This window comes from Aulonocara stuartgranti (assembly GCF_965226115.1).
Source record: "Aulonocara stuartgranti genome assembly, chromosome: 7".
In the NCBI taxonomy this organism is placed as follows: Eukaryota; Metazoa; Chordata; class Actinopteri; order Cichliformes; family Cichlidae; genus Aulonocara; species Aulonocara stuartgranti.
Window position 1 is genome coordinate 23,956,415 of NC_138945.1, and position 20,169 is coordinate 23,976,583.

Genomic DNA, 20,169 nt, shown 5'->3' on the forward strand with positions numbered 1-20,169 from the left:
AAAACTCTGAAAGTTTACCCAGAGTGCTGGCATTAAACAGCTTATTTCAAACATATATCACATTATTTTATGAGTATGCAGATTCAGAATAGGAAAGGCAAACTTTCGGGAGGGAAAAAGAAAGCTGCACAGAAAAGGTTGCATGTGAGTAGATGGATTGCAGTGCTACAGAAATTAAGAAAAGAGTGTTAGCACAAAAACTTCTATCACTACTTTTGGATGTAAATCAGTGGGTAACACAATGACCACACAGTGACAAGACAGCACAGACAAACAAAATAAAAGTAAAGAAAGAAACAGTCTTTGTGCACAGTTTTCCTGCTATCAACATTACATGTCTTAGAGACATCTAAATGCCTGGGGAAAGACCCATTTGTCTGAATGCCCACTGGAGTAAAAACAGCAACAGATACACAAGCAAGCCACTCAGGCTATGAGACTCTCAGGCTGCAGCAGTGGAAGTGCTTATGCTCTTCTTAGAGTCTAAGTGGATCCAGATGGAGCGAGCATTGCAGGCCCCCTCTTAAAGCTCTATGAAGAGGAGCTTACTACAGCATTAAGGGACAGGACGGCATGACAGTACTTCATAATAAACTGGACAGGAAGGGGAAAAAGAAAACAAATCAAAGAATGGTTGCTTATTCCCGCTTAACTGAAATGACACTGGAACTTTTTGAAGACAAACAGAGGCGCACCGACCACATATAAATGCCCTAACGTCAGCTTGTGCTGCCCTCATGTCTGCCTTTGATCATATCATCTGTAAGAGGGGGAATTTCTGAACTGTAAAGCTGAACTGTTTACCAAAAGAAAGAGCTGGCACGCTAGGTAGCAGGTTGTCTGCAAAGAAAACAACAGCTGGGACTGCCTGCTTGGGTACGGAGTGGAGAACAGGGTGAGCGTGTGACAGAGTGTGGGCTTGTGTTATGGAACCAGGTGGTGACAAGCTCCCATGCTGCATTCCTAACTCAACTTGGAAGTTCTCTGTAAGCACACAAGTCTGTATGTGCGATGGGGAGATAAGTTGGAAGATCCCACATGTTGCACTGAGACAACGAAAACTGTAGTGATGCCAACATAAAAGAAGCCGATTCAAGTTTGAGCAATCTATCAACAAAGACAGTCTAACTTGGCTACAAAAGCTTTAAACAAACACAGATGGTTCAGTAAATACTTATTTTCTAGTTAGAAACGGCGCAATCACAAGCCGAGATTTCATAACACAGTGTTTCTGATGCTGAAGTGATTTCAAATAACAAAAACCAGGGTGAGAGTCGGTGACTCAACAGGACTGTTTGTCCTAAATCCACATGCATACACTTTCAGTTGTTTTGTTTAAAACATTGTGTGCCCTACGTATATCGAAAAGGCTTTGGTTTACGCTTTGGTTTAGCCCTAGTGTCACTTTTTTCCTTTCTTTGCTGCCATTTGGGATCTCTTTACTTCAGGTTAACGTAATTACATGTAGGCATGCGTGCAGCTCAATTTACAGCTCTTTAAAAGGGAACCTATTACTTTCTTTCATGTACGTACTGCTGCACTGTTTAATCGGCTCATATGAAACATGGCCATTGTTTAAAATAATGTCTGCAAAAAATACCTGTGAGCCAAAAATTTGGGCTTTGGACTGCTCTGCACACTCCATTTGAGAGTTGTTGTTTTTTTTCTTACTGTCAGCTATGCGTGATGTCAAACAGAGCAAATATCCATAATATAATCATCTCAGGAAAGCCAGGTAGAAGGAAAGTGGGTTAAAAGACAAAGTGATAGAGCTAAAAACAGATTCGTTCAAAGAGCAGCTGAACTAAGTCCCAATTCATGCAAAGTTACTCAAGTAGTGTCCAACAATAAAATAATGAAGTCAGAAAAGAACATAATATGTCTCCTTTAAGAATGTGATATACGGCATGATCTGAATGGAAAACAACTTGCAAAACAGAAAGGGGGATTGCACCAGTTATTTGAGAGAGGAATGCATAAGAGGTTGCATTCTTCTCTCCACTGCTGTAGTGGTGTGTGTGTGCATCTCTCTCTCTCTTTCTCTCTCTTTTGTTTTTTTCTATTTTGTTTGTTTGTTTTGTTTTTTTAACTGTGAATAATAGACAATATCACTCAACGGAGCCTGGAGCAACAGATCACATATAAACATATGTTATTCCCCAGGAAACAGAGTGGAGGATGAAGAGGCCTTGGCCGGAACCCATTGACGATATCATCATACTGGTCAGATAACAGTTACACAATAGGCCTTTCTGAAGGAAAACATTTGGACATGTCACGGTAAAGAAAGACTACGGGTAAAAACAACAGCATTAATGACAGCTGAATTATTTATTTAGGTGCTTTGTTCCGCTGTTGTGCATACTGATTAATCGCAGCTTAGCGTGACAATATCATTAAGAGTTGAATCTGTGCTCTTTTCTACAGGCATGTTAAAATGGGGAAAAGCCCATTTACAGCAGGTTTTAATAACTGCTCAATACTGTCTACTGTCTAAATCCCTCGACAATGTAAGCCTGCTCATTAAAGAAGGTTTAAAACCAAAATAGTGTCTCTTCAGTGCAACAGACGAAAACTAGTAAGGCATAGACTACCTTGATTTATACAGACAGCCGTTTTGGCTACTGTGGCTGCAAGCAGACTCTTTTCCAGGTGGTCAAGACCTAATGAGAGAGGAAATGCTTACTAATCAGCAATGTGTCATCCAGACAGGGGCAAATTTATTTTACTCACATTTCCCAACACAGTATGACAACATGACAGCATCACCAAAGACTAACCAACCACTGTCGAGATTAGGAACTAAACATTAGATAAAAGAAAAGTCCCCTTGGTTGGGAGTTGCAGAAGACCTTTGTGTCCATTAGTGTAGAGACAGGGTCTGCCACGGTAAGGGAAAAGCCACCAGTGGCCTAACAGCTGGCCTGAATGAGTATTACTATGAGGCGCCTGCTCTGTGGGTATGTATGTGGGTGCGTATGTACACACAGACGTACACACGGACACACACAGACCCCCCTCCTTCCATCTTCAGGACCCACGGGGATCATGGGAGGAGATTTGGTGTCTAGACTGTATAGATTCCTCAAGTTCCAGCCAAAAAAGAGTCAGTTACTGACTACAAGAGAAACGGATTCCCTCACTGGATACATGCTAAATGCAGCTGCTGCAGGAAAATACACAGATATCAAATGATGTCACTGTCTGCTCTCTAGGACAACTTTATAAAGGCAATGTTAACTTGCTTAAATCACTCCAAAGCTCAAAGAATCCTCATTTGCACAGTTACGATTTTTTTCTCTAATTAATAAAATCTGAAGTAGATCCAGCAAAAACTAAATGTTTTACAAATACCCAAGTTTGCCATCTGGAGCATGGCATCTCCAGTAGTTATGACCATCTATCACCACTATAAATGACCATATTTTCGAAATCAGGTATACTTCCTGCACGTGACCAGTTTTACTGCTGCTTCATTTAGCGCTACAACTTTAGGCTCTCTATAGCATAACATTTTGCAAGGGACAAAAGTTTATCTTGTTACATGAACTATAAATACTAATTGAACTTTTTAGAGCTCTAATAGTAAAAATCAATTGCTTTTCAGTCCATCGGGTAGTGTTGTTGAGGGGTTTTTTATTTTTATTTTTTAAGGGGTCAAAGAGGTGATGGTCAGCGTGCAGGAAGAAAGAGAGTGGCATCAGAGAAAAAAATAAATAAAGAGAACACTGTTTGCTGCTGGGATATGCAAGAGTGTCACACGAAAGTAAAACACTCCAGGAATACTACGACATGAGGGCTCATCTAACACGCCACCATCCTCACATAACATTATCCAAGGACTACAAAGCTAACCTTACATCAGCTCACTCTTAAGTTGACAAAGCCAAAAGGACAAAAATCAATCAATCACCTACTTTAAGTGCAAAGACCCGTGTCCATGCAACATTGTGGAAAACGACAGCTTTTGTTTACATGCTCAAAACAGCCAGATATTCCCACATGCAGCTTCAACAGACGCAGCTGCACCGAGACAGAAGCGAAGCGTGAAGTTGACGAAAGGTAGGCTACAGCAGAAAGGGTTGCATTAACTTGCGACGCGTGATCGTCACGGCCTGCATATTCCTGTGTCTGTAACAGCTGACTATCTCACTGAGGACTGGCAGCTGCTGGCTCACATTCAAAATACCTGTAAAAGCACAGCAGCCCACATGTTTGCATTCAGTTAAGTTGGACTGTAATACAAACAGTTCAGTTTGTCAGGTGCATGTAGCATTTATGACAGTGTTGAGCCATTTTCCAGCAATCAAAATGACTGAAATGAGGGGAACATAGGGCAATATAGACAGATTAGAATTTAAAGTTTAAAGGTCATAAATTGTAATATATCATGATATACCTTACTGCACTACCAAGCATTTTACAGAATGTTTAAAAACGCAAAGATATCATAGTGGGATTTAAGTATCATGATAACAATTATATCACGGGGTCTCCGGTGATTCCCACCATCAAGATTTACCAGTCCCTCATAAACATGCAAGTCAGTTGGCTTATTAATTTAACCACTGATATACGTGACAACTTTTCTATGTTAACCAGAATATTGTGTTGCTCTAATATCCAAAAACCCAAAATAGAAATTAGCAAATAGAAACAGGAATCATCTCCCTCTCTGTGCCCTGAACATACTTTCAAGCCCTGCCAGGCTTTCTTCAGGGCATCAAATAATGAAAAAGTGCAGGGTGAAGAAAAGTCCTGTTGTGCTCATGCTGACAAATATCCAAGCAAGTATCTACATGCAAGAGGTTTTCTGCAACCCACCTCACATGGCTGATGACCGCAGGTTAGCAATGGTCGCTTTTTGTTGCCTACAAACTAAAATTATCTGCAATTACAATCAATCTGTGTTTTCTGTTTCCAAAGAAGCATTGTACAACCACAAACCTGCAATATTTAAATGTATCATTTTACACTAAAATCTTTACATTTGCTTTGAAACTGCACTTTTGTATTTGTGATTCAGTGCATTCTCTTGTATGTTTTCGTACAGTGGTGGTTACAAACACTCCCATCCTTACATTATGGTTGTTTGTTTTACATAATTTCACAATAAACGCACCAAATTATTGCTAATAGGAACTGCTTGCACTTGGGCCACAATATCCACGTAATAACATTGTGATGGCATTGGTTTACAGTTTGTCCTGTGGTTTGCAGGTGTTGCTTTAACTGCTGATGTGAAAAAACCCCACAGAAACCTAAATCCTAGGTTATTAAGTGGGGTTATTAAGCACACTTTTTATATGAAATGGTATCTGGGTCACCACTTCACTGTACTAAAACACAACCCCATAAATAAATGTGACCACCAGGGGGCGAATTTCCCTTTTTATACCACCAACATTTGGGTACTTCAAATATTAAAGCACAGTCAGATAATATTGTTGCAAGCCTTAAAAAAAGATAGAAAGTCTTTTCTTTTCTCCAAAACGTTCACAGCTGTCCTGTTTCCAGCGTCAGCCCATTTCAGGGAATGAAAACAAAGGAAAAGAATTATTTTAAGTCTTTCTATGCAGCCATTTAATTTCTTACAGCTTGCAAGTGGTGCACTTTAAAGCGGTTGCTGGAACATCTAAAGAGAAGATATCTAACTAAAGAAAATTTTATGCTGACACCAACCACGGACACATAGAGCTGGGCGATATGAGATTTTTTCATATCACGATATGTTTTTTTCATTTCAGGCGATAACGATATCTATCACGATATAAGCCAAATAACTATATTTGTAAGATTTAAATGTGCCGTTGCTCACAAGTAAAATGTGAAATAATCAGCAGCTTGTTTTTATTTAAATATTTATTTCCCATAATAAGTTCAACAGGGTAGATGTACTTAAGGAACATGAGACTTTTTCAGATAAATAAAGGCAAATATTGCAAACTACACAAAAGGCAGCCGCTAAAGCGTTTAAGTTTCAAAACAGAACAAACAAAAACAGACTAAATTGTCAATTCCACTTAGAAACAAAATATTAATTCTAAAAATAAATCTTAGTTTGTTTTACAGAAGAACAGACAAAACTAACTTTTGTCAGTATCAAATAAACTGAGAACTAAAAGGAAATTCTCAATCTCTCCTTGTTGTATAGCTTAGCTTTTCAAACAGTTTTAACAGTTACTTTAGTCTGACAAAAGCCGAATGACGAATTAGCGCTTCCAGTCAGAGACTGAGGCTACGTCCACACGTACACGGGTGTTTTTGAAAACGGAGATTTTCCGTTTTCGTTTTAAAAAATAATCCCGTCCACACATAAAGGCAGAAATGAAGGAAAACGCTGCTATGAACATGCCAAAGCAGCAGGTGGCGCTAGATTCCTAACTGTGCAGAAATGTTGGCCAATCAGAAGTCTAGAAGCCTCGGTGGGAAAAAGTAAACAAAGCTGGGGCATAGAAGCAGACCCGAGTCGTATGTGTGGACGGACAGTAACTGTGTGTATATGTAAGCATTTAAACACTGCAGAGTAGAATTAACAGTAACAGTATTGTAGAAATTCATTTCACCGAAACAATAACGTGGCGCACAGTGTGACGCATGCACCAGTTTATTGTATTTCCAGACTTGCTTTCGGCACAATTTACAGTGCACGCTACTCTTTTTTGTCAGACTTGAAATAGCCGAAATACTTTCACACTACGGAACTTCTATGGCTCTTCCGTTCGACAATCTCTCCGGCATTGGAACCGTCATCTGTTTTCTCTTCGGTCACGCTCGGTAGATTTTTCTAGTCGGCACACTCATTTCCTCCATTACGCGCTGGCTCCATTACCCAGGGCAGCTGTGGCTACAACCGTAGCTTGCCTCCACCAGTGTATGAATGTGAGAGTGAATGAATAGTGGCATTGTAAAGCGCTTTGGGTGCCTTGAAAAGCGCTATATAAATCCAATCCATTATTATTATTATTACCACCCACTGCCTGCTTCCCAAACAAACACACGTGCGGCTTGGCACTTGTGCTGTATGTAACAAGTCACGCGACGTGACGCTGCGGCTGTGATTGGTTCGGCTCTGCGCTACTTAGTTTGGATTGGCTGACCTTTTTTTTTAAATTTTTTTTTATTTTAAGAGGACAAGAGCGGCGAAGTCTATCGCGATAGCTTAATTTCTCTATCGAGTAAAAGTTATATCGCGATACATATCGTTATCGTTCTATCGCCCAGCTCTACGGACACATTGACTGAAAATCTGGTGAATTCTTCCAGATTCATTTTAGTTTCACTTTCCAGGGTTTGTCTGCTCAATTCTAGTTTGCTGTGATTTTTACTTTTTAATAGTTTTACTTCCTTTTATGTGTTTCATTTGTCAGAGGATAATTTAAGTCCACAATGGGTTTTACAATACAAATACATGACTCGCAGTCACATACACATCCCAGTTTCCATAAACAGATATTTTTTCTCTGGCTAGTTGTGCTGAAGTATAAAACAAAACAAAAAAATCATCCATCATTTTTATAAGCACTTATTCAGAATTTCGGGCCCACTGGAGCCTATCGGTGCTGTCACAGGCACTAACTTTTTAAAAATCTCTTTGTGTATAACCTCTGAATCTCTATAGTGGCTTTAACTCTGTGACATCAGCTGCGGCACCCACACAAGGTTACAAAAGTCAAGAGGTGCACCACTGGCCAAAATGAAACCAAAGCGTGGCTTGACCCAGCAAATGCATGTCACTTTTGGAGTGTTGCACCCTTCGCAAGGCCAAGAACGGTGGGTGTAATGGCACCATAACACTACATTAAAAGACAGAAATCAATGTTCTTCACCCTCATCATTTTTAGTAAGGAAATCATCAGTTTAGAACAAGTGATGTTAACCAAGAATAAATGACACATGAAGGGTGTTGTAAAGTTGTCTCTGCGTTACAAAGTAACAACTTATTCAACCAAATGGAAGCACTTTCTGTGTGTAGTTTGTATGTTCTCCCTGTGTTTGCGTAGGTTCTCTCCGGGTACTCCGGCTTCCTCCCACAGTCCAAAGACATGCAGTTAGTGGGGTTAAGTTAATTGGTCATTCTAAATTGCCTATAGGTGTGAATGTGAGTGCAAATGGTTGTTTGTCTCTATGTGTTAGTCCTGCGACAGACTGGCGACCTGTCCAGGATGTACCCTGTGGTAGCTGGGATTTGCCTCCCGCAACCCTGAAAAGGATCACCAGGAGAAAATGGATAGATGGATAGAAACACAACACAAACTGCAGTACAGTGGTCCCTCGCTATAATGCAGTTCACCTTTCGTGGCCTCGCTGTTTCGCTAATTTCTTTGCTTTTTTTTTTTTCCCATAATGTATTGTGATCTGCGTCCTGATTGACTGACAATGGTCTACAGCCGATCTCATGCCGTATCTCCTGTGCATTACAGAATGCGTTCAGCTTGTCAAATTTACATAAATCTTTGATCGCTAGCAGTGTGACTCTGAAGTCCTGTACTGTATGTCTGTAAGTTTTCTCCCCAACAAACGCAACAATGTCAATGAAACATTTTGCATTTTTTCAGTTAATTCCCCCATATTCTGGTTTTTAAGATTCATTTCAGTTAACTAACTATGTACTTTAATTATTGAACTACACAGTTGTATGATTAACTTAAGCACGCACACACTGCAATTTGAAACACACATGGTGGAAGCTAAAAATGGAATAGTTCTGTACAAGCTAACCATGCCTAAACACAGTACATACCTACACACACAGCATGCAGAAGTGCCAAGAACAGAAACAGGTCTTTGCTTGCCCCTCACTACCTCTGTCTCTTTCCCAAGCAGCTGCATGCAGAGGTCTGAACCTGCCTGCTGAGAAGCAGCATGGTTCTAAAGATCCTAGTTTTAACTAGTTTGCTTCACCGGGAAGAAAAAAACAAAACATAAAATCATGTGTTGATCTTGCCCTCCTCTTGCACTGTGACTCACATCCCCTCTTACGGTCTAACCTGCACATCACAAGAGGAAAGGGATAGAAAGGAAAAGCAAATGCATCCCATGTCAGTAACCCTTTACAAAATTCGATCCATTTACCAGCACACAATTTCATTCTGTTTGCATGACCTTCGATGTCCTGTTCCCCACTGTGTTAAGCAAGCTTTAGAGTCAGTGGAAAGCAATCCTGCCAAGGCAATCACAACGCTAAAGACACATTCGGTTAACCTATCAGTTAGCTAGATGCATGATTCACATCCACTAATTAAAAATCATATTAAAAATTAAATTTAAAAAAGATGCATCTCTGATAATAATGAGTATCTTTTTTCTGCAGCCCTTCCATTACTTTGAAAAATTGTCTTCTACATTGATAATATCTGTTTACCTCTCTTTCCACTGATGCCTCACATAGGGGTGCACCCAGGAATCAGCCAGTATCAATACTGCAAAAGTTCACCACTAAAATGACATTTACAGATGCCAGTGATTAATAACTTTGCACTGGTGTATAAATGTTAAAAGAACGTGTGCAGAGCTGAAAGGTTTCAAAAACATTTATACCTCTGTAGATTTTGTAAACACAGGAAACATAACACAAAAAAACCCATCAGAATCGACACTCAGCCATATTCTAAACACTGATATTACCCATGAATTTCACAATCGGTGCATGTCTGGTCTTTAGACAGAAATGCTTAATGCAGTAATAATCTACTTCCTGTTTGATCTGAACCCCTCACTGCAGAAAATTTAAGACCAATTAAAAAAGTTTACAGGGGCAAATTAAAAATCCTACTATCATACATTTCTTTTTTGATCTAGAACAGAGTGCAAGCCTTCCTGCACCTTTTTATTTTTTAGGTTTAACTATTCTGGGCAACACATTTAGACAAAGACAGTTTTACTAGTCAAACTGGAAAATAATAAGCTAGCAATGACAGAAACATGAGGCAAAGTAATACATGACATGACAGTGTTTCATAAGCAATGTTTAAAACTATGGAAGTCTGCTCTGATCGAATATGTGGACAAAAAACAAGAGACTCAAACCAGCAGAAAAACAGAAACAAAATCAGACGGCTTTAAATGGACATAAACGATGCACTTCCCGCCAACCACAAAGATGACACACACCCAGGTAAGACTTCTCTCTCACACGTGGTGAAGCTCTGCACCAACAGTATGCCAGTCTTACCCAGAGGCAAACATGGCTCCCAAAGATGTGGAGAAACAATGCAACTATTCTGATATTCCATTAATCATTGAAGTATATTTTTAAACCAAACTACCAAACATTCCTGGACTGATCACTCATGTTAAGATTTGACATGTTGACAATGAGCAGTCACTCAAAGTTTATCTCGTGTGTCTGACAGTGTAAAGTCAGAAAAACCCTCAGCATACTGCACACATTTGCTAAAAATATTTTAAAGACTGTGTTGAAGGTTTAAAGGCATTTCTGTGCCCAAGAAGCTCAAAAAACTTTTATGACATTACATTAGAACATTGCTTCCATCTGTGGAGGTCATTATTATAATAAACACACATTTAATAAACTAAGTTACATCTTGTAAAGGGTCAAGTGTAAACTCATCTCCTCAATCTATTAGTAAACAGTTAATTTGGTAATGTTTACTAATAGATTTCCATCAAATACAAGCTACATGTCATCGTTTTTCTTAAAAATGAGCTTTAAAAATATACTGTTTTTTATGCACAAAGTGTGTAAAATTTAAAAAGAACATAAATATAGCAGCTGGACAGCAATTTATTTTATCTTCATTGATTAATTAGTCAGATCATAATCGATGTTTAGCTTTGGCTAATATGTACAGTGGTTGCTCCAGTAAGTGCATTTTCACTGTGGGATTTATTCTGCTGAAAAAATGTTTGTCACAGGGAGAGTCAAAAATAACAATGAATTTTTTTGTGCTTGATTTCAGGCCAATGCCCACACAAGATATTCAAAAAAACAGACAAAAAAAAGCTTCAAAATGCACACATGCACACTTCAACAATCAAGAATTTCCCCTACTGAGCAAATTTATTATACTTTAGGAAATCCATTTGCTGTCAACGTAATAAGTGACAAAAACATTTGATCTTACCGTGCACAGCAAAAACATTACAGGGCTGGTTCCCATGGCGTGATGATTCCTTCTTCGAGCCCTTGATGAAGGCCGGCAAACTGGGTCTCCTCTGGTCCCCTACAAGCTTCCCCGGCTGCTGCCCCATAAGGGCAGGGTGCCAGGCCGCAGCCGGGACTCTCCAAGCTGGACTCAGTTGCCCACCAGGAAAAGAGGAGATTGGGAAAAGAAAAGAATCCGTTCCCCTGGCTCGGGCACTCCCCTCCCAGAATTTAGGTGATGGAGGTCACCAGCACAAATCAGTGATGCTCCAGTATGTCTCTGTTTATCATGCATTAATGGAGTGTGAGTGCTTTACAGGACATTTCACAGCGATCTAGAGACAAATAAAACAAGATTCAGTGATGATTTCATTTAACACAAAGATATATGACCCTAAAGTCAAAATAAAGTTTGTGCCAAATAACAAACCACAAGCTAATCTTAACTGCTCATTTAGTTTTATTGTGTTCCACTTTAATTGTGATGTCAGGTGTTTCCTTTTCTATACAAATTAGTTTTCCCTTGTTCCCTATAACCTAAACGTCAGCTAAATTTTCTAATTTTAATGCCCGTCTATTCAATTCAGTTTTATCTATATAGCGCCAAACACAATATCAGTTGCCTCAAGGCTCTTTAAATAAAAAAGATAGCTATTAAAACCCCTAATCTAGGTTAAGATACACTCATATTTATTCCTGCTATCTACCATTTACATTTTATTCCGCACAGTTGGTGTGGAGCACCCACAATTTAGTTGTACAATGACAATAAAGGGCTATTCTATTTTATTCTATTATAGATATGCAAAAAAAACTGCCAAGTGTTAGATTTAAAAACTAGTCACGGAGAGAAAAAGCAAGAAAAGTAGCAAGTATTGATAGCCATAACAATACTGCCCTTATTTTATTGGAATACCAAAGTTAAAAAAAAAAATAATGAAAAAAAAGATCATTTAATCATCAGTAACAGGCACTGAAGTAAATGTGCCAGATAAAGCAAACTTTTGCTCTAGTTACGAACGCCGTGGGGAGTAAAAACAAGTGTTTACAGAAACTTACACGGTCACAGAAACATATATATGATTTGTTAGCTGGCGACCTTAAGCTAATGTTGGAGATAGCCATGAAAGCTAACCAACTGCTGGTGGTATGCAGCGCCAGACCCTTAAATGCACACCAAGCAGGCAACAGTTGGCTGTCGCTGGCTCGCTGGTAGGGAAACCGCCGACAAGTGCACTTAAACGTCTCACAAAAACATGATTTGACCGCCACCCTTTCAACACTTTGCAGCTGGTCTTTCCAAAGCCACAGTTGGTTTCAAACTTCCGTGTCCACTTTTTCGTCTTGCGGAGTTTCTTCCCCTGCGGTACCCGGACTAAAAGGCACTTCAATCAAGGCAAATCGAGGCAACTCAGCCGGGCAGAGAGCGACGACTCTTTTTACAAGTCCTTTCCTCTGTTCACAGTCGCCGAGCTCTTCGTTACCGAACCCCTGGCTCTCGTACTTATTCATAGCTTTCACGTGAAAATCGCAGCAGTAAACTTTGGCCGAGTAGTAGTTCTGTAGCTGGGGCCGCCATACTTCCATACGCAAGGTGGTTTACTGGGTGGGTGGGGCGACGTACGACGTCACGTGCGTGCGTGGACTAGCACAGGAGGACTAGAGCAAAGGTTTGTTGTGCTGGGAGAGCAGCAACACTGCAGCCACGCTGAGGCAGAGAGAGTACGCTCACACAGGGGAGAAAAGCTGAAGGTACACAGGTTAAAGGTTCATCCACCCACACATATAATGGTGGATTTGATCAAAGCCATAAAGAACTCACTGCTCAAGAATATGATCTAGCCCAGGCCTAATTGTCTTCAGGATATATGTATGGATATATGATTTTTGGCATATCAAACTTGGGCAGCACGGTGGCATGGTGGTTAGCACTGTTGCCGCACAGCAAGAAGGTCCTGAGTTCAATTCCACCATCAGGCCGGGGTCTTTCTGTGTGGAGTTTGCATGTTCTCCCCGTGTTTGCGTGGGTTCTCTCCGGGTACTCCGGCTTCCTCCCACCGTCCAAAGACATGCAGCTTGTGGGGATAGGTTAATTGATTAATCCAAATTGTCACTAGGAGTGAATGTGAGTGTGAATGGTTGTCTGTCCCTGTGTGTTGGCCCTGCGACAGACTGGCGACCTGTCCAGGGCGTACCCCGCCTTTCGCCCTATGACAGCTGGGATAGGCTCCAGCGCCCCCCGCGGGGGGGAAGCGAATGGATGGATGGCATATCAAACTATGAAAACACTCGATTCTGTGCTTACAGATAAATTACACAAATTTGGTTACTTTACTCAGTTTTAAAGCATCTAACTCAACATTTATCCCACTTTGAGATACTTATTAGAATCAGGGGTGGCATGTTATCAGGATATCTGTAGGGAGTGAACCTATGATTGTATATAAATATATATTTTACACGATCTAAAGGAATTTACCTAATTTAAATCTCTAACATATATATTGTTGTGTTCTGGTGTGTTGTAATTATCCACTTTAAGGGAACTTAAAGACACTAAAAGCAGAGAAAAGAAAACTTTCTTCACAGGGTTGCAAGGGATTCTTGCAACCGCAAGAAAGATATTATACAAATCTAACCTACATGAGAGGTGTCAAGGGAAAGCATTTATTGTCCAGGAGGAAAATTAGAATAAAACTACAGTGGGAGTGAACATATCTGATGAGGAATGGTCACAAACCTGGAAAATACAGCAGTCAACAACATCATCACGTGCCTGGAGACTGCACTGCTGGAAAATGTAATTAGATTTTTTATAACACCCAAAATTAAGAACAAACATACCTCATTACCACAAACTAGAAACAAAGAGATCCAACATGTTTTTTTTGTTTGTTATCCTACTTGTTGTATTTATCTTTTTGTTGTTGTTTTGTTGTATAGTGTTTAAAGAAAAACAATAAAAAGAAAGTTAAAAAAAAAAACAAAAAAACCTACAGTTTACAGTACCAGTGAAGTGGCAAATACCAAAGCCATACTCATACTGTGAATCATGGTGGTGGAAACATTATGGTTTGGGTTTGCTTTAGCTTTTCCACTGTCTCAGTGACTGGGCACTTTGGGCAGTTACTGAGTCAACTATGACTTCTGAATTTTATCATAGAGTTCCAGCTGCTCAAACATTTTTACAAGCTAGTGACCCCTAGCACATTAGCAAATCCACCAAAGGATGTGTAAAACAGAAGAAAAGGAGGTTATGGAGCAATCTATTCAAGAAAAGTCCCATTTCACCATTATTGAGCCGTTTAAAGTGGATGGATTATGCAAGAATACCCTCAAACCTAAAATAATAACTAAAAACTACCAATTTCCAGACACCATTAAAACCACTAAAATGGTGATTATACGTAACCTTTACTGCTGACGTGAGAAGTTTGTTCTTATCAGCTTAACCAATATATCAGATTAATGTCTAATAAATTAACCTTAACATGACTGAAAGAGCTCCACAACTCTGAAACTTTCCTATTGCCAACATGTGTTTGGCACACCACAAACAGAACAACCAGCTGATCCAACAAAACTTTTAAAGAGTGTAAATAAATAATGTGTAACTTGTTGCAACGATACAAAAATATCATTTTAAACAGCACCGTCACATAATCTTAGTAAAGGGTCATTAGTAACTACACGGAAAATTTCAAGAAATCTTTTTCATCTATCTGAAAGAAGACAAAAAAATATTGGCTACTATGTCAGATTTTTAAAATTGCCCAATATTGATATTTAAATTAAAAAAAAAAAAAAAAATCCTGTAAGAACTAGAGCCCAAACAATAAAGATTCCCAGATACGTTTTTTCCTTGTTCACAGACAGACCACACTGAGATGCAGTGAAAATTTATAGAAATCACAAAATTTATTGTATACAGTATATATCTCACATGAAAAAAAAAAAAAAGAAAAAAAAAAAAAAGATTGACTATTATTTTGTAAAACTTTAGAATAGCTGGAATGCTGCACACATTGAACGAGTTACACTTCGCTTGCGTTTGCTATTAAAAACAACCCAACAATAATACTGGTTTCCTTTAATAAAACACGTTGGACTTTGACAATTTAATTATATCTCTAAGAAAATAAAGCTAATTCAGCTTTCAGATCAGTGGTCGGGTCCACAGCTGGCCTGATGTGATTTTGACTTGTGACAAGGCTTTGGGCTCTTTAACCCTCCTGTTCCAAGAGCTTCTGTTGTGTCAACATTACAATCTCCTCCATCACCTCTGGTTTTAAGATGTCCTTCACCTACAGAGACAACATAAATCAAAAGCATAACCACATACACCCATGGATGTACATGTTTTCAGTCTGTGTTTATGGTAACAGAAAGTGTTTTTATCGAGTTGCAGCTTGAGCGCGAGTGCACAGTAACACTTTATATGGGTTGGCTCGATTGTAAATATAATACAGAAGAAAAATGTGCCACATAGTGGATATGCTGATATCATTGCAAGAGTAGTGTTTGCGAGACGCATGGGCGATTAAGTCATTTGTTCCCCACCCCAAAGGGCAATGAAATCAACCGTGACTGTTCCACACTGCAAAAACAGCCGAGTCAAAGTTGAGAACTGCACAGTATTTTTTCCACTAGTGGTGCCCAGGAGCTGGAGAATTACAGTATGACCACTAGATGGCACAATATGACACAGAAAAGAATTGGGGGTTTTCTGGTGTTGCAATAGTTTTGTAATCATATTGTTTACAAACATGAAACAACAGGTGTCATTATAACAAAAAATGACTGTAAATTGTAGTAATGTCAATAATTTAGTTTCAAAGGCTGGTTTTTACTGGAGTGATTCTTACCTGGTGCTGAAGTGATGATTCGTAGCAGTAGAGAACACTGGTGTCATACAGGAGGACTTTGTGCGCAGCCAAAGCCAGCAGGCAGTTTCTCAACCGTGAAATGACCTCTCGATCCGACAGGCTGACAGGCTGAGGAACCAGAGATGAGAGATGCACAAACGAATAAGCTCTGTGTGTACGGTGTAAACCACAAGCATCCGGAGCATCATTACATACTCTTGCAAGTCTTCAACTTGCAAACATTTTTTTTTAAACGTCTTTCTAATGCTCCTTCAGACTGAAGCTGCCTTCAGCCCGTGTTGCTGAAGGTGCTTTTTTACCAAGCCGAGTGTGGCACACGAAGGTGATTGACTCAAACAGTCAAGGATGCCCCAACTTGATGGAATAGTTGGTTGCTCTGGCCTTGCCTTTAGGTTGAATGATGAAAGTTTGTGCATTTGGTTGAAGCTAAGCACACAAAACACTACTTGTGTGAGCAGTAAAGATCATTAATGGATGGCAGCGTTCCCGTTCCATTGACAGCCATGCATGCCCGAGCCTCTTTCCAAGTTTTAGTTCATCAGTCCATAAAAATTTGTTCCAGAACTCTCACTGATTTTGCAAACTACAACCAGGCCTTTCCATTTAGAAAAAAATAAAAAAATGTTCCTTGTGCTGAATGCTTAGGTTCTCTACATGTTTTCTCTACTTAGTTTTTCAGTGCACACCTTTATTTTAAATTACATTTTTAAATTTACTACCTTTTGATATATAACATACAATATATTAACTATATTTTGATACATTTTTGCTTTTCTGTCTCTTGTTACTTTCTTTATAAGCATGGCTGTGTGTTGAATCCTCCTACTGATAGACAAGAACAGCTCAATACTCTCAGTGAACTTTTAGCAGCCAAGCTGAAAACTACTATTGCGATTTGTGTGCAGAGAAAACTGACACATAGTTCTTTCAATCTTGATGTAAATGTACTTAAATCAATACTCAAACATTAAATTAGTATCCATTACTTTTCCAAACTTGGGAAAGCAGAAGGAAAAATGTGGGCAACCACGAGTGATACCCCTCAGCTTCTGAGTAGACAAACCTTTCAGAGAACTTGACCTTTGACCTTGAGGTCAATTCCACTGAGATTTGAAGTCAACCAACATTTTTAGTGAATGCACCGATTGTATCAATTTGAAATTCCTACATTTCCTAAAACAACAAGAAATTGTTTTCCAAATTCATATGCCCATTGATCAGTAATAAAAATATGGAATACAGTTTTTTGTGGTGTCCTACCTCAAGGCTGGTGTAGAAACCCCCAGCTTCCTCCTCTTGTTGGCCCGGTGTGGGATACAACCACACAAAGCCATTATTCCCCAGGATAATGGATGCGCCACACGGCAGGTTGTGGAAATGCGTTTTCTGCCTCTTGATCAGAGAAGGGGAAAGCTGGACCAGTACTCCTTGACCCAACTGATAGTCAGAGGAAGCAGAGATAGGGTGTTAGTTTAAATGAAAATAAAAATAACGATCGTTACTCTTATTATTGAACTAACACAGTTACTCCAGTTTTAGCTTGACTTCACTGGCATCCTGTCAGTTTTAGGGTTAATTTGAATATTTTATTGATTGTTTTTAGGATACTAAATAGGTTGGCCTGCCCCCCCCGTATTTGTCTGCTCTTATTAATGTCCACACTCCTTTCGGAGCTCTGAGGTCTGCTAATCAAAAAAAAAAAAAAAAAAATAGGGGTCATAGAGCTTTTCAGTTGTTGCCCTGAGTCTCTTGAATGTGTTTCTATTTCATAATAGATCTGCCATAATAGATCTTTTTACTTTTCTTTGCTCAGTTTCTACTTTCCGGCCTTTAAAAAAAAACCCTGACATCTTACTTGTGAAGTACTTTGATCAACTCTGGTCATTTGTAATGTGCTATATAACTAAACTTGCCCTTTACCTTTTCACATATCTTTGTGTACACTGGAATAACTTACTTTTCCATACTTTAAACTACGGGTGTGAAGTGAAAGAGCTCCATCCGAGAAGACAGACTGCACCTCTGCCTGAAACCACAAGAAAGGTTCAACACAGATTATGTAACCGGGAATAAAATCACTGGAAAGCCAGTGAGAAATTATAATAGAGAAGTCTGACTTACACTGATGAGATCTCCCTCCTGAAGATATTCTCTCATGGTCAGCTCATCTTCTGCTGATCTTCTCCTCTAAGTAAGTAAGACAGAAAGAAAGAAAGACAGAAAGACAGAAAGAAAGAAAGACAGAAAGAAAGACAGAAAGAAAGAAAGGAGATGATCAAATATTAATTTTAATACGTCAGCCAAAGCTGTCTTCTCCCAGTGAATCACACTTTCTACCATCTCACCAACTCTCCTCCTGGCAGGTTTACAGAAGACAACAAGAGGACAGAGTCCAGTCGGGAGTTTGTCTGCACCTTCCATCTTTTCTGCTGCACCTATACATTTTAAAGAAGAAGAAGAAAATTTAAAAAAAACCCAAAATGAACCAAAATGAAAACAAGTTTCTGCAATCACTGTCTTTTCTTATAACTAAAGTGGTTGTATATGAGAACAAATACTAGGAATTACCTCTGTAATTCTGCCAACCACAACATCTCCAACCTCACCATTAAACCTGCAATCAAAGCACACTTTACAATGTAAGAATGAGTATATAGATGACAGGCCTATCTAAGTCTTTGACCGTTTAAGAGTTCAATCACTCACCTGGTCTTAAGTGGCCTGACACAGATGAGTTTGTCCACCCTCTGCACCTCTCCTGCGACTGAAGCTGTCAACTTGTCGTCATCAACGTAGGTGCCATGACCCCTGCGGACAGACGGTATCAAACATTAGTTCTGAAGAGAACAGCCAAAAAAAGAAAGAAAAAGAAACAAGGGTAAAGTGCAGCATTCAGAGGTCACACAACACAATGCGGCAGTTTATCCGATTAGAGTCCTTATCCTTACTTACTGTGTATCAGTGTAGAAGGTTGCAAATGAGACCGGCTGACTTTATGCTCACCTGCTAATTCAGTATGGCACTGGCTGTCATCTGGAGCTTTTATTTATTTACCTTTACAAGCCAGATACCTGAAACAGACCCGAACAGCAGCACACTCCTGTGTTTGGTTGATTTCCCATAATAACTCAAATAAAACCAACACCTACCTCATGAACCCAGTGTCTGAAGTAATAACATCCCCCGGTACGACCAGATCTTTTCGGTCAAAAGCAGACGCTGATAGCGACACGGTTTTTCTAATGGTCGGTAATCTCATATCTGCAGCCATGCTTCTTCCTTTGCTTCTTCTTCTCTTCACTTTTTTGGCGGTTTGCGGAACTTATAAGAGTTTTACCGCCACCTACTGACGCGTTAGTTGTATTTATTTACTTTTAAAAAGCACCTAGTCTAATAAAATGTAAATAAATAAAGTAAAAAAAAAATTAAATACATGTCTTATATCTGTGGCGTTAGTGATATATATATATAAACAGTAAATGTTTATGGGGAGGAAAACTCACAAACACTGCTTCTTTTCCTTCTTTAGCCGCTGACAACATCTAGCTGCTTCCCTGCATCTCTCTAGCATCCTCCTCTGTCACAACAACTGCACATCCTCCTTTACTACATGAATGAATCTTCTCTGTGGTCTTCCTGTTTTCCTCCTGCCTGGCAGCTCCATCCTTTGTCCCGTATATCTGCTATCCTTCGCTCCAAACCATCTCAGCCTTGCCTCTCTTGACTTATTTTTCAAACCACTCAGCCTGAGCTATTTCTCTGATATACTCATTTCTAATCTTGGTGGACTCCCAGTGGTAATCTCATTATCTTCAGCTCTGCCACCTCCAGATCAGTCTCCTGTCTTTATGTTGACACTGTGATCTCCAAACCATACAACACAGCAGGTCATATATCCATCTTGTAAACCTACCCTTTCTCTGGCTCCACAAAGACCCAGTGCAACTCCTCCTGACCTTCTCTCTACTTGTCCATCAACACTCACTGAGTGCTTCAGCATAGTCCTGTTCCACAAACTTTATTTTATTTTATTATTATGGGAAGAATGATACACTAACATGATTAAAATTCCATGTTATTTCAATAATACTTTTATTCTGCTAAATAGCGCGCCATTTCATGGATGGATTTATGAGCTGGATATAAAAGATAAAACTGATGCACAGGCTCTAAATA

At 39.4% G+C, this 20,169-nt stretch overlaps 2 protein-coding genes across 4 annotated transcripts in view; both read right to left on the reverse strand.

Annotated features, from left to right (window-relative positions):
• The window catches only part of abl1 (c-abl oncogene 1, non-receptor tyrosine kinase), a 33,622-nt gene extending 20,889 nt beyond the window's left edge, over positions 1-12,733 (reverse strand). The window contains exons 1-2 of one of the 3 annotated variants that reach the window (XM_082541000.1): positions 12,243-12,733; positions 11,088-11,442 (exon numbers count right to left, since the gene is read on the reverse strand). In XM_082541000.1, the coding sequence (XP_082397126.1) occupies positions 11,088-11,214 (127 nt within the window). In that variant the 5' untranslated portion in view covers positions 11,215-11,442; positions 12,243-12,733. Of the gene's footprint in view, positions 1-11,087; positions 11,443-12,166 lie in introns of all 3 variants that reach the window. The other 2 variants (XM_082540999.1, XM_082540998.1) reach the window with 2 other exon arrangements.
• Positions 12,734-15,000: 2,267 nt separating this feature from the next.
• On the reverse strand, positions 15,001-19,303 carry exosc2 (exosome component 2). The gene is made up of 9 exons (XM_082542844.1): positions 19,143-19,303; positions 18,700-18,801; positions 18,562-18,607; positions 18,339-18,428; positions 18,115-18,180; positions 17,951-18,019; positions 17,254-17,430; positions 15,973-16,101; positions 15,001-15,411 (listed from the first exon to the last, which is right to left on the reverse strand). The coding sequence occupies exons 1-9, from the start codon at positions 19,262-19,264 to the stop codon at positions 15,331-15,333; spliced, it is 882 nt and encodes a 293-aa protein (XP_082398970.1). The 5' UTR covers positions 19,265-19,303; the 3' UTR covers positions 15,001-15,330.
• Positions 19,304-20,169: the final 866 nt, after the last annotated feature.

Bases quoted from the DNA above. Each gene is read 5' to 3' on its own strand.
- exosc2 (XM_082542844.1), bottom strand. From the start codon at position 19,264: ATGGCTGCAGATATGAGATTACCGACCATTAGAAAAACCGTGTCGCTA. The intron at 18,802-19,142 runs GTAGGTGTTGGT...GTCTGTCCGCAG, and splicing joins TCAGACACTGGGTTCATGAG to GGGTCATGGCACCTACGTTG. The intron at 15,412-15,972 runs GTAAGAATCACT...TTGTCTCTGTAG, and splicing joins AATCATCACTTCAGCACCAG to GTGAAGGACATCTTAAAACC.